General features: G+C 51.9%; 1 protein-coding gene across 1 annotated transcript; it reads left to right on the top strand.

Moving 5' to 3' along the window:
- Positions 1 to 2,979: 2,979 nt before the first annotated feature.
- On the top strand, positions 2,980 to 6,048 carry DUSP1 (dual specificity phosphatase 1). Its single transcript, XM_090288584.1, has 4 exons — positions 2,980 to 3,602; positions 3,844 to 3,989; positions 4,354 to 4,573; positions 5,007 to 6,048. Exons 1-4 carry the CDS (start codon positions 3,236 to 3,238, stop codon positions 5,375 to 5,377), a joined length of 1,104 nt encoding a protein of 367 aa, XP_090144710.1. The 5' UTR covers positions 2,980 to 3,235; the 3' UTR covers positions 5,378 to 6,048.
- The last annotated feature ends 7,664 nt before the right edge of the window (positions 6,049 to 13,712 follow it).

The following is a 13,712-nucleotide window of genomic DNA, read 5'->3' as shown; positions in this document are numbered from 1 at the left end:
TTTGGTGGGAAAGAGGTGTTGTGGAGGGTACTGAGCAGAGGGAAGAGCCACCAGACAGCATAGGAGGGACAGTAACAGGGCTCTGGGTTCTGAAAGAATGTGACCATGGGAGCCAGTTCCCGCTCCCAAGGGCGCCCCATACCAGGCCCTTTCTCGCATAAGGTCTTACTCAGTCCTCCATGGACCACATTCCCAGTTTACACATGGGGAAACTGAGGCTCAGCTTCATAAAGCCTCCTGCCCATGGTCACAGAGCAGACAGTGAGCTGGGGCTACTTCCTGTCATCTGTGAGAGTGCCCCTCTCTCTCCCGCTGTGACCCCAGGTCAGGCTTTGGCCAGCGTTTGTCTGGTAATGCCACCCCCTCACCACACTCAGTCTCCCGGCAGCCCTAGTGGGGCACGTTATGATCTCCATTGCAGGAAACAGGGAGTGGAGACTCCGTGAGGGGAAGTGACTTCCTCAGGGCCACGTCTTCTGAGTTCGAACACGTGCCACCACCCCGCGCAGCCTCCAGGTTTATTCCCAGGCACATCGAAAGCCCAAGAGTCCAGGTCAGAAAGGTCCAGTTCTGTCCCCTGGGTCAATGCCCACTGACTTCCCCTCTTTTGTGACCCTCTGCCCGCCAGGCCCACCACCCCAGCCCCTCGCTTCGGCTGCAGCCCCCCAGACCAGATTCGCGGGGCCTCTAGGGCTCCACTCACTCGGCCTGAACTGGGAGCCGCAGTGGCTGAGCCTTTATCACCAGGTCCCCTGACCCAAGCCATTGTGTGTTAGTGACTCCCAAGCAGGGACCTTTCCCTGAGCTGAGACTCTGCCCCTGCCACAGCTTCTGGTGTCCTTTGGTAAGTTCTCTCCGAGCGTTGGTGACAGACCCCAAAACACACACGGGCATGCCGCTGCAAGAACTGCTCTGCTGGGACGGGGGAACCCCAAGATTTAGTGAATCACAGGAAGGGGTGTGGTAGGGCCTGGGTTCCTTACACCCCCCATCTCTCACCTGGGCCTCAAACCACCACATGGCAGACAGTTGTAAACCCATAGTACAGATGAGTGCTTAGAGGTCCGGTGGGGAAAGAGATTCGCCTAGGATCACCCAGCAGCAAAACGACCACATGGGGTTCAAGCTCTGCTCTTTCCAGAAGAGGATAAAGAGGAAAAACCCACAGTGCTGAGCAGGCACCTGACTCCAGGGCCACATGGTGCCAACACCACTAAATATTTGTACTACAAAGTTTTTTTAAATTAAAAAAAAATTTTTTTTAATTTTCAGAAGTTTTCTTTTTAAAAAAATGTAGCTAGGGGAAGGTAGAATAAATGCTCTTGGTAAAAAAAAATTGAGGCAGATCAAATTGGTCTGCTGTGAAAAGTCAGCAGCTGTAACATTTTATGATTCAATGCAAAAAATATGTTGAGTTTCTCAGCTGAATAAGTAGTATAAACAAAACAATTTTTTTTTAAGATACAGGGTGGGTGTTGCCATTTTCTGAGGACCTCTTTGCTGCCCTCAGCCAATGTTCATCTGAAAGTGGAAAACGCCCTTAAAAAAAAAAGAAGAAGCACTTCGTCCTGAAATTTTCTAGAACTTAGGCAGAAAGTTTGGGCATGTGTGAACACAAGCTACGCAACGAAATGCATTAGTCGTCTCTGGTGATAAAATCACAGATCAACGATACAGGGTGGCACTGAATCCCCCCCTCCCCCAGAGACGGGGAGAAACCGCAGAATGTTCCTGACTCGGCACCCCGACCGGGTGGCGCAATGTTTATGTTTGTGTACTTAGCACGTCGGTGCCACCGCAGCGGGCTCCATCCACTGCCCACGGGGCTGTCACGAGGGCTCAGGGCACGGTGGCCCAATGGGGTCTTCCCAAACAATTGTCCAGGTCCCGGAGATCCCCTTTAAGCGCCTCGGGATCGGATTTCGAATCTAGCCCATATAGCTGACGAGAACCAGGGCGAGGGGGTCGGGGTAGGCTCCCGTTCCTAGTTGGAGCCCGGGAGCCCACAGCATAGCAGGCCCGCAATGAGTACCTACTTGTCCAAGCGAGATGGGGCAGCCCCATTTGTCTTAAGCAAACGCGTCCAGAAACGTGCCTGGTGGCCCCCGGGGGGCGCTATCACCTCCCCAAACGCCCAACTCCTCACCACAAGAGCGCCTTGCGACCCTCTTGAGATTTCAGACCCCTGACCCACCTTCCTTCGCTAAGTCTTCTAGGGATCACACCGCTAAGGGCAGTTTTTCCACCAAGGGTCTGAATGAAAGGCATTTTGGTTACTGAATGTACATTTCTTTGAGTAACAGGAAAGTCTGGGAAACAGGAGAACATTTCCCTGAGCCCGTCCACTCCAACTCACCTCGGTTGTTCCTGTAGGAACATTTCTATGGACAATTTTCTCCAACTCCCATTTCAGGCTCTTCTTTGTTTCCCTCCCTCCACCCCCACCCGCAGCAGCGTAATGCGGGGCAAGTAAATCGCTTCCCCTTGGGACTCTGCCCCTAGTCGGGGACGAGGAAATGAGAAAAACGGGCACTCGCGTACGCAAAAGCGCAGGAAGCCCCTTTCCGCTCTGGACCGCGGCGGGGGCGCGGGCAGGGGGCACAACAGGGGAGAGGGGAGGCGGAGGCCGGCGGGACGCCAGATCCCGCACCGCACCCCGCCCTCCCCGCCGCTCGCATCCCTGCCAGCCCTGCGCTGGCAGCACGTCCTTCTCTGCTCCTTCCCGTTGGGCCGGAGCGGTGCGGGCCAGGTCCCCGGGGACACGCCAGGCGCAGGGCGGGCGGGGGGCCGGGACCCGTGCCAGCGCGCGGCCAGCGGATCTCGCTCCGAGGCCGATGACGTCTTCGCTTCTGGCTCCGCCGGCGCCAAGCCGGGCAGGGCGGGTGACGTCACCGCCCTGTCACGTGACCGCCATTCAACAAACAAGCCCCCTCCCCCTCCGCGCTCATTTAGTCCCGCCCCCGTTGAGGTGATATATAAAGCCGCTTGCCCTGGTGCCGGATCGCTGCGAAGGACCCTGGGACTCAAGTAGCGAGGTGGGCCAGAGGGGCAGTCAGGGCAGCACCAAGGAAACCCGCACCAGAGCCCCTCGCCCAGTCCAAAGGCAGTTTTGCGTCCCGTGCAAACAAAGACACCAGGGTCGGGCTTCTTCTCGAACTCCGTCGCCTCCTTGCCCTTGGCTTCCGAGGACAAAGAGCACATCAAGACTTGCACGCTGGGGGCGCTGGGGCTGGCCATGGTCATGGAGGTGGGCTCGCTGGACGCCGGAGGCCTGCGGACGCTGCTGCGGGAGCGCGCGGCGCAGTGCCTGCTGCTGGACTGCCGCTCCTTCTTCGCTTTCAACGCCGGCCACATCGCGGGCTCGGTCAACGTGCGCTTCAGCACCATCGTGCGGCGCAGGGCCAAGGGCGCCATGGGCCTGGAGCATATCGTGCCCAACGCCGAGCTGCGCGGCCGCCTGCTGGCCGGCGCCTACCACGCCGTGGTGCTGCTGGACGAGCGCAGCGCCGCCCTGGACGCCGCCAAGCGCGACGGCACCCTGGCCCTGGCCGCCGGCGCGCTCTGCCGCGAGGCGCGCGCCGTCCAAGTCTTCTTCCTCCAAGGTGCGCCCTCGGGGACGCTCGGGGCGGGGTGGAGGGGTTCGAGCAGGGTTGGCCGTCAGCTCCTGCCCCACCTGGAGCGCGGGGGCGCCCGAGTCGTATTCTGGGGGCTTGTCACTGGCTTTGTTTGGCCCCAGAACAAAGACTCCGGCGTAAACTCCAAGCTCGGGTGGGTGGGGGAGTTGTGTATAGGTGCCCTGCCTCAGCGGTACTAATGGAAAGAAATGTTTCTTTGTATTCCCAGGAGGATATGAAGCTTTTTCGGCTTCCTGCCCGGAGCTGTGCAGCAAACAGTCGACCCCCATGGGGCTCAGCCTTCCCCTGAGTACTAATGTCCCCGACAGCGCCGAATCCGGGTGCAATTCCTGCAGCACCCCGCTCTATGATCAGGTTAGTAGTGGGCCGTGCCAGAGGGGAGAACAGCTGACAGAGGCCTGGAAGAGCAGTGCTAGCGAGAATATAGAAAGTGACCTGCAGTTTTATTTATGGCGGAGGGGACACAGGGATATTTATCCCGTGGTCAAGTGGTCATCTTTAGCTGAGTCTCTTAACTGCTGGCACCGCAGAAATAATGACCAGTGGCCTTGCCCAGGCAAATGGGTTTAGTCCTCTATTTATTTATACTCTAACAACAGTGCTGAGAAAGTTCACCTAGTTTCTGAAACTGACTTCCAGTGGGGAGTTTTTGTGGGTGTGGGCACCGGCATTGACTTTGAGCAAAGCTTGACAGGTGTTGGATATTTCTGGATTTCAGGGTGGTCCAGTGGAGATCCTTCCCTTTCTGTACCTGGGCAGTGCCTATCATGCTTCCCGCAAGGACATGCTGGATGCCTTGGGCATCACTGCCTTGATCAACGTCTCAGCCAATTGTCCCAACCATTTTGAGGGTCACTACCAGTACAAGAGCATCCCGGTGGAGGACAACCACAAGGCAGACATCAGCTCCTGGTTCAACGAGGCGATCGACTTCATAGGTAAATGGCATGGATGCCTGAGACTTCTGCCTCACTCCCATGCTCCTAGCAACTGAGCCCAAACACTATGGCAAGGACCTGAAGGACGTATTTCTAAGCCTTCCTCCAGACGTGAAATATCAGTCTGGGCTAGGTAACATCCCTGCAAACTCTGAATTCGATGCCCTCCTTTACAAATTAGCAAACTGAGGCTCAGAAAGTTGAATTGAAGTGATTCCCCCAGCATCCGTTTGCTTAGCGGCCGGCCGGCCTGGGTGTAAATCCTGTTCTTTGCACAGCGCCCCCTCGCCTCCACACATGGTCTGTGTGATGGCAGGAGGTGACGTGGACCATCTCTGCATAGGCTACCCATGACATTTCTTAGACACCCTGTGCCCGGGGGTGGGGTTGCTCTCCCGAGCCCTTGAGTAACCTGCCACCCTTTGCCCTCCAGACTCCATCAAGAATGCCGGAGGACGGGTGTTTGTCCACTGCCAGGCGGGCATCTCACGCTCGGCCACCATCTGCCTCGCGTACCTCATGCGGACTAACCGAGTCAAGCTGGACGAGGCCTTCGAGTTCGTGAAGCAGAGGAGAAGCATCATCTCCCCGAACTTCAGCTTCATGGGCCAGCTGCTGCAATTCGAGTCCCAGGTCCTGGCCCCGCACTGTTCAGCCGAGGCCGGGAGCCCGGCCATGTCTGTGCTGGACCGCAGCGCCTCCACCACCACTGTCTTCAACTTCCCCGTCTCCATCCCCGTCCACTCTGCGAACAGTGCGCTGAGCTACCTTCAGAGTCCCATTACGACCTCTCCCAGCTGCTGAAAGGCCACGGGAGGCAATCTTCCTGCCCCACCGGGACTCCAGGCTCCTTCTTGAGAGGAGAAATGCAAAATATATTACTCCAGGGAGGGGGCTCGCGAGGGCTGGTCCTTATTTATTTATTAATGTCACCCGAGTTCCACTGGGTTCCTGAGCAGTCATGGGGATGACTGAGCATCCAGGCGTGTGCTGAAGTCAGCACGTTTGGGACCAATGTATAGTGGGTACATCAAATCACCCTGACAAAAAGGGGCAGAAGAGAAGGGACTCAGTGTGTGAGCCAATTTCTTCTCGCTTGCCCCTCTTTTTTTTTTTGTAGAAACTTCATGCTTGACATACGTACCAGTATTATCATTCCTGACGACACATACACATATGAGAATATACCTTATTTATTTTTGTGTAGGTGGTCTGCCTTCACAAATGTCTAGAACCAAATACCTCAATTTTTGTGTTGGAGTACTGTAATATCCTGTAAATATATCCTAAGCAGGTTTGTTTTCAGCACTGATGGGAAGCCCCAGTGTTTTTTGTTTTTTTTAGTTGTCAACAGTTGTATATTTGCCGATTATTTATGACCTGAAATAATATATTTCTTCTTCTAAGAAGACATTTTGTTACATAAGGATGACATTTTTTTATACAGCAGAATAAATTATGGCATTTCTATTGAACTGTCATTGCTTGCTTTCTTGTCAGCCCCCTGATCCCTGTCCCTCTAGTGATGACATTGGGGGGGACCAGGGCAAGGTCCTCCAGAATGTGTGTGGGGATCTGATGCCACAGGTTGGTGGCCTCTCAGTCCCACAGGATGTTTGGGCTATAAGGTAGGTAGAATAGTATGATGTGAAAACCCAGGTGCTTTAGCTGAACTGTTAATATTGGATCCAAATGTCCCTCTGTGTATCCCCTACCACGCCACCCAGGGCATCTGTGTCCCCAGAGCCAAAGCCAGAAAGATGGCCATTCCCTTGGGTTGCCTTTCTTGTTTACTGCCTTCCCCAGGGTCATAAGCAGCTTTCCTCCCGTCTGGGAGCTGTGCTAGTGGTGAGGACGACAGCTTCCCAAAACACTGGACATAAATGTGCTCCTACTACATGCAAGGCAGTGTGTGCCCCCTGCCCGCCAGGCAACTCAGGCAGAGCTTTTGCGGAGTTGCTGAGACCCAGAATAGCTAAGTGGCAGGAGTGGGGGAATCGGGCCCACATCTATTTTGTTTTCTAATTATATCTGCTTTGCACTTACCTCTCACCTCTCTTTTTGCGTTTGAAAAGGTCTTCATTTTTGTGAAAAGAATACCTTAAGTGGTTAAAAACCCAAGCACTATAAGCAAATACAACATAGACAAATTACCTGACTCCCCCATCCCAAACCTGACCATTATTGCCATTCTGGAGCACATCCACATGGGGGTCTCCGCCTCTGCATGGGTCTTTGGTGGCTGTCTCCAGGTCACTCGTGGTTCTGAGTTCGTAATCTTGTTCAAGAAGCTAGGCAATTAAGTCTGACTTGCTCTATGACAACACTATGGATTTTTTTTAAAAGATTTTATTTTTAGAGAGGGGAAGGGAGGGAGAAAGAGGGAGAGAAACATCAACGTGTGATGCCTCTCGCGCACCCCCAACTGGGGACCTGGCCTGCAGCCCAGGCGTGTGCCCTGACTGGGACTCAAACTGGCAACCCTTTGGTTCATAGGCCAGGACTCAATTCAGTGAGCCACACCAGCCAGGGTAACATTCTGGATTTTTACTCTGTGTTGCCAAAAAGTCCAAAACAGAGAAGGTATAGCTGACCACCAGCCTGTAATCCAGTCTGTAGGGGTTGAACTAAATAGCAGTGAATTTCCCGGATTACTGACCCGTTAGCTCCTGCCCCCGCTCTTTGTTTCTGGACAAAGTGTTGTAAGGAGCAGGAAAGCAAACATCCCACTAGGCTTCTCCAGTAGCACCCTGAGTAGTGGGCTTGGTTCAGCCCTGTCATTCAAGGCCGTGACGTAGAATCAGTGTCCTTGACCTTCCCCATCAGTTCACCATCTGCCACCTGACTCCCAGGGCCTGAAAGATCCCTGTGTTCTAAGGTCTAAGAACCTACCCGGGGCTGGCAAGCTCATTTCCTCGACCGGGCTTCCGATGTCAAGAGTGTTCACGCCTTTCAAAACAAACCGTACCCAGTGTTTTTATCAAACCCTGGCAATTTACTAGTGCCAATATCTCCCTTCGTGGAAATGTACCAGTGGCTTCGCGTCTGTGGCAGATGCCATGGCTGACTTCCCCATGGGCTGGGGCCATCACTTTCTGCTTGGCAGGCTCTGGCTGAACCAGAATTAATCTCCACTGTGATCCATGCAGTGGAAAAATACAGCGGCTGCCTAAGGGAGCCTCCAGTGAAAACGAGTCATTCACTTCTCCCAGCACAGGCGTTCCACCTCCCGCCACCCCAGGAGTGACAACCATCTTCCCCATGTTTCTGATTCCTAGTCTTCGGGCCCTCCATAAAATGACGCTTTGGGCCTGAAACTGCTTTTCTTAGGGAAACAGAGATGCACCTCATGATGAAAAGAAAGATGCTTAAATTATTAAAATGTGTGATTCTCAATGGGAGAGGGAAACAGAGACCAGTCAATCATTCAATACTGACAATGTGGTAATAACAGCTAGGAATTCCAGAGCAAGCACTGTGTGCCAGCCACTGTGCTAACTGCTTTGCATTCCTTCCCGTCAGACCTGTAATGTCAACACCCACTGTGCAGAGGAGGCTTAGGAAGGTGAAGCAACAGCCCTTTAACTATAGTTCAGGGTCGGACAGCAAGTAAGGCCATTGCAGAGACTGGCACCTGGGTCTGTGAGAAGAGCGGGAACCCAAGTCCTAGTTCAGCCCAAAAGGCAGTTTGAGGGAGCGGGGAGATGAGCTTTGTAGCCAACCAGACGCCACCATTGTCTTTATATGGACTTTTGGGGTGGAAAAGCTATTTATCCATTCGGGCCTCAGTTTCCTCATCTGTAAAATGAAGATCATAAAACCTGCTTCCCTCGTGAGGAGGAGATGGCCTCATGAATGTCAGGGCCTGGCAGGGAGTGAGCCCTGGAAAAACACCAGGGCCCCCCTCCCCTCTCCTAGTGACCTTCTGCGATCTCAGGTCTCAGTCTTCCTATCCCTACCATGGCCAGTTTGTCCGGGATCTAATGGGAAAGTCTCCTCCCCATCCTCTAATTCTAGGACATGAAATATGCATCAATGCAAACTTCATGTTTTTCTGTGGTTTCCAGGCACCCATTATCCCATTAGGGTACTTCCCACCCCAGACGCCTCCACAGCATCCTCTCCTTTCCTTGGAAAGTTTGCAAACCGTGGCTAATTTCCCTTGAATTCGCAGCCTCCGGCATCCAATTCCCTCTCTCCCACCCCCGCCGAGGGAGAAAGGATGCCCTCGTGGTGTGTACACCTTTAAGGTGATATAAATCTGTGATTCTACAGTGCGTCGCCATGGCAACGCGGAGGAGTTTCCCTTTTGTGAGGAAAGCTGTCATGTCACTTCCTGCTGCTGACAAATCAGTTTAGGAGATTACAATGCGGGGGGGCCGGGGCGGGCCGCGGTGGTTTTTGCGAAGTGCTGGCCTTGGTGGTTTCTGGTTGCCATACGCACAGGCAAACAAAGCCGGGCGCACGGGGCAGCCCCGCCCCGCCGCGTTCCCACACCTGCCGCGCCGGTGGATGCAGGGAGGCTCGCGCTGGTTTTCTCTGCAGGTCGCGCTCTGGGGAGCGGGTGGGAGCGCTGCCCACCTCTGGGGACTTTCCTGGGACTCTGCACGGCCGGGCGTCTGCCTCCCTCTGCTCCGGAGGACAAAGGCTGTGCACGTTGCTAGCCTCAGCATGAACAGACACTACTCTGCTGTGCAGTAAAACCACCCTTTGGGGGGACTGTGGCTTTTGAAGCAGAACATCAGTTCCGTTCACTTATCCATCCATCCGCCCATTCGTCGAATATTTGTTGACTTTCTATAGGCCCAGGGATACCTGGCACAACACTAAGTTCCTACTCCGGGGTAGCTAACAATGGGGGGGGGGGCATATAAAGAAGACAAGAAATCAGATAAGGACGAGGGTTCTGAAGGTGGCATGATAAAGAGGGAGTTCCTTTAGATTTTGGCTAAGGCTTGAATGTTTCCAATCCACCTGCTGGGAAGAGGGTTCCAGGCCAGGAGGGCAGCAAGCTTGACCTGAGTTCAAGTCCTGACTCTGCCACGTGTCAGCTGTGACTTACTGTGGGTAAGTTACCAAACTCTTTAAACCCCAGTTTAGACATGGCTCCCATAACCTCTGCCTTGTAAAGGCTCTTTAAGGATTAAATGAAAGGCGGTCACCTCTGAGCACATCAGAGAGGCTTGGGAAAGGTTCATTGTCCTCTAGTGACACAGCTGGTGCCCATTCTGTCACTTGAGCAACAGCACTCCCCCACAACCCCCCCGCCCCAGAGGAATGGGTTGTCTTGTCCATCCTGACACTCCTATCGGGCTGAGATTTGTTTGGTAGGAGCTTTTGTTTGGAGATCACCAGCCCTGCCCCATGGATGGCGCAAGATGCTCCCCTTTCTCGGCCTCCGTTTTCTCCTCTGTGGGAAGAAACTGAAGTGACCGTCTATGCTTTCCTGCCCAACTGTCAGCTTCAAGCCCCCTCATCCCCCATGGCTGGGGAGGCTCTGGAATCTCTGGGGTTCCTTTGGCTGGTTCAGGGAGACAGAGGGGAGAGGAAATAGACACTTTCTGGGAAGGGGCAGCAAGGGGTCCTGCACCGTTGGAAGGTGGATTGGTGTAATGATGAGGTGGCTGGTCCCTGCAGAAATGGGTCCCTACAATGTTCTGCAGGGGCACCCACCCCCAGCCTGCCTTTCTTTCCAACCCTGGGCAATCCTCGTCATGTCCTACACTGCAAAGTTCAGGTTTAAAAACTTCATCCAGGCTGCCACCAATGGCCACTTGAGGTTGGCTGCCTCCTTCTTCATTCTTTGTGTATTCATTCATGTATTTGTTCATTCAGTCATTTGTTCATTCATTCATTCATTCATTCATTCATTCAACATATTCATTCAACAAAGTCAACTACCTCCTAGACCAAACAGGTCACCTTTGATTTGCAAAACACTCAATATATACCTCTTCTAGAGCCTCTCTCTGTCTCTGTCTCTCTCTGTGAGCTTGTTATTCTCTCCAGATCAGACTCACTTAGGCACATAATCCACAGCCCTCCAGGGTGTGACCACCGCCTTCATTTCCAGCATCATTCTTCCTGTCACCACTGCTGTCCTTCATGCATGTTGAGACTTGTCATTTTCACAGAACAATATGCCCTTTCTTGCTACCCATACTTGTGTACATGTTATTCCTGTGGCTTAAATAACCTTCCCCCACTCAAAACATGAGCAGATCGGCGAAGCTTTCTTTGACCATTGAGACTTGCTTGTCTGCCTCTAGTTACATCCCACTGCTGAACCCAAGGGTCAGAAGTTCACCACCTCCAGGGCCAAGCAGGTCATACAATTGAGGATTGGGCCACTGGAGACTGTGGTGACCGAAGTCCACCCCTGGGGAAGCTGCCAGTCAGGCTGCAAATGTAAGCCCAGTGTTGCCAGACTTTCCTCTTTTCTAGAAGAAGCCAGGAATTTGTATTTTGATGTCAGATCTCCTGATTTCAGAAACTGTGTGAGCCAAACAAAAGATCTGCCACCTGACTGTGATCCAGCCCAGTGGCTGGAAGTGTGACTGCTACTGGCCACCTGTTTATGAGTCTCTCAAGGTCAGGGTCCCCCCGTGTGCCTTGCTGAGCCCCTGGGACTCAGCCCAGGGCTTAGTGAGCGGCAGATATTTATATATGTCCTCTGACTAAAAGGGTGAGTGACAGTAATCTCCTAGAAGGTGCCCAGTAGACATTCAAATAATGCAAAGAAAATTCTGAGATTTTGATCCAAGTGCCTGGGACAAAACTAATAGACAATATCTGTGTGACCTTGGTGGGGCATTTCTCAAAGCCTCAGTTTTCATATCTTTACAAAGAGAGTAACGAAAGTATTTTTAAGTGGAATAATGTACATAAAATGTTTTGCACAGTACTCCACACATGGTAAACAATAAATGTTAATGATTTTTGCCCTGGCTGGTGTGGCTCAGTGGATTGAATGCCGGTCTACAAACCCAGGGGTCCCCAGTTAGATTCCCAGTCAGGGCACATGCCTGGGTTGTAGGCCAGGTCCCTGGTTGGGGGCACACGAGAGGCAGCCACATGTTGATGTTTCTCTCCTTCTCTTTCTTCCTCCCTTCCCCTCCCTCTAAAACTAAATAAATAAAATATTTTTAAAAATGTTAACGATTTTATTATCATTACCATCACCATCATTATTATAAGAGAAAAAAATTTTAAAGGAAATGTGTACATGGAAGCTAATATCAAATTTTAATCTCTAGCCCAGACCTCTCCCCCAACTGCAGACTTGTTTATCCAAATAGCCTCCTTGACATATCCATTTGTTGTTCAAATAGACTTCCAGATTTAGCAATTCCAAAACCCTTTGATTTAACCCCAAACCACCTCCTGTGGTCTTCCTACCTTTGTTAATGGTTATTGCATCCTTCCATTAGCTCAGCTAAAACACTTTGGAGCCCTGGCTGGTGCGGCTCAGTGGATTGAATGCTGGCCAGCAAACCAGAAGGTCACTGGTTCGATTCCCAGTCAGGGCACATGCAGCCTCTCGGCGGTTCTGACCCCTGCTGCTGCACCCGGTCCTCCGAGGCCAGAGCTGTCCTCTTACCATCTACAGAGAGTGCACATTTGAGGACAAATTCTCTCAGGTTTTGCTTGCCTACAAGTGTTTTTATTTACTTGTATTATTTAAACATGTTTTCCCTGGGCAACGAATTCTAGTTTCAATCTTATGTTTTAACCACTTTGAAGATACATTCCACGGTCCTCTGACTTCTGTTGTTTTTGAAGAAGCAGCTTATTACCATAGCATGGTTCCTATGAGGACACTCTTTCTCTTATTTTCTGGCCGCTCTGAATTTTTGCTTTGTCTTTTATTTATTTATTTTAGAGAGAGGGGAAGGGAGGGAGAAAGAGAGGGAGAGAAACGTCAATCGGTCGCCTCTCTCATGCACCTTGACTGGGGACCGAACCCACAACCCAGTCATGTGCCCGATCAGGAATGGAACCAGTGAGCCTTCCGCATGCAAGGTGACACCCAACCAACCGAGCCGCACCGGTGAGGGCTGCTTTGTCCTTTTCTTTAGTGGTTTTATTAGGATGCATCTGTTGCTTTCTTCCTATTGAGATTGTTTCTGATTTGTGATGCCTTTGAATCTGTGGCTTGAAATCTTTCGTTCAAAAATTCTCAGTTATGTCCCCATGTCTATTCTTTTATATATTAAACATACTTTTTTTAGTGTCTGTGACCAAGAACTATCTGGATCCTCTTGTGTTTATATCTATTGCTTATTGTCTCTTTTGATTTTTAAAAAATCAAAACATGATGTAGTAAAACATATTCCCTCATCTGCCTGGTTATTTTTGATGGCCAGGCCTGCGTATGAAAAATTTTAGAGCTAATTTGGCTTTAAGTGGTATTATTCTCTTCGAGAGAGGGTTTGCTTGATCGCAGGTGGTTAGGGGTTCGAGGAGTCCTTGGTCTCACCAGATATTGAGATGGTTTGAGAGGACTTGAAGCTGGGCTTTAGGCTCCGTGATGACTGCTTTATTCTTATTCTGAGGGTGTCCTTTGGGGGGTCCAACTAAAAGCTTGGGGAATTTATGAGCCCCCCCATCTGAATTATTTTTTGGGTACCATGCAAAAAATCTGAGGGTTGTACCAGATTCCCTCTTGGTGCGTCCCAATCCCTACGTTCTGTCCCATTAGACTCGTGAGTCTATTGACAGCTCAGCCCACCTCTCAGCCTGTCAGCCTCCTGTGTCAGTGACCTTCAGATACCCAGAGGCGGATGCCCTTTGGGGAAGTAGGCCCCCGGGACTGTGCTCTTCATCTTCCCCAGTCCTTAGCAGTAGGGTGGTTCTGAATTCTGTGATCCGTCACGACTGGCAGGGAGTTAGATGTTTCAGAACCCATAGTGAAACTTCTCACACACCGGACCATTTTTCCCTCCTCTCCTGCAATCCCTCCTGTGGCTCCTCCCTCACTCAAAATCAAGGCCGTGGCCTTACCGAGGCTACAGGACATAACTGGTCTTGCGGGTGTGTCTCTGGCCACATCTTCTGCTGCCCTTCCCCTCACTCACCTCTTCCTGCCCAACCTGCCCCTTTGCTCTGTCCAGCACAAGCGAAGTTTGCTCTTGTTTCA

This window comes from Furipterus horrens, unplaced genomic scaffold, assembly GCF_987537825.1.
Source record: "Furipterus horrens unplaced genomic scaffold, mFurHor1.1.pri manual_scaffold_10, whole genome shotgun sequence".
In the NCBI taxonomy this organism is placed as follows: domain Eukaryota; kingdom Metazoa; phylum Chordata; class Mammalia; order Chiroptera; family Furipteridae; genus Furipterus; species Furipterus horrens.
Note: the sequence above shows the minus strand (reverse complement) of the source record. Positions and strands in the feature narration are given on the sequence as shown.

What these genes read in the sequence shown, in the direction of transcription:
- DUSP1 (XM_090288584.1), top strand. Translation starts at nt 3,236, where the DNA reads ATGGTCATGGAGGTGGGCTCGCTGGACGCCGGAGGCCTGCGGACGCTG. An exon ending in CCAAGTCTTCTTCCTCCAAG is followed by an intron (nt 3,603 to 3,843) that starts GTGCGCCCTCGG and finishes TTGTATTCCCAG; the next exon opens with GAGGATATGAAGCTTTTTCG. An exon ending in CGAGGCGATCGACTTCATAG is followed by an intron (nt 4,574 to 5,006) that starts GTAAATGGCATG and finishes TTTGCCCTCCAG; the next exon opens with ACTCCATCAAGAATGCCGGA.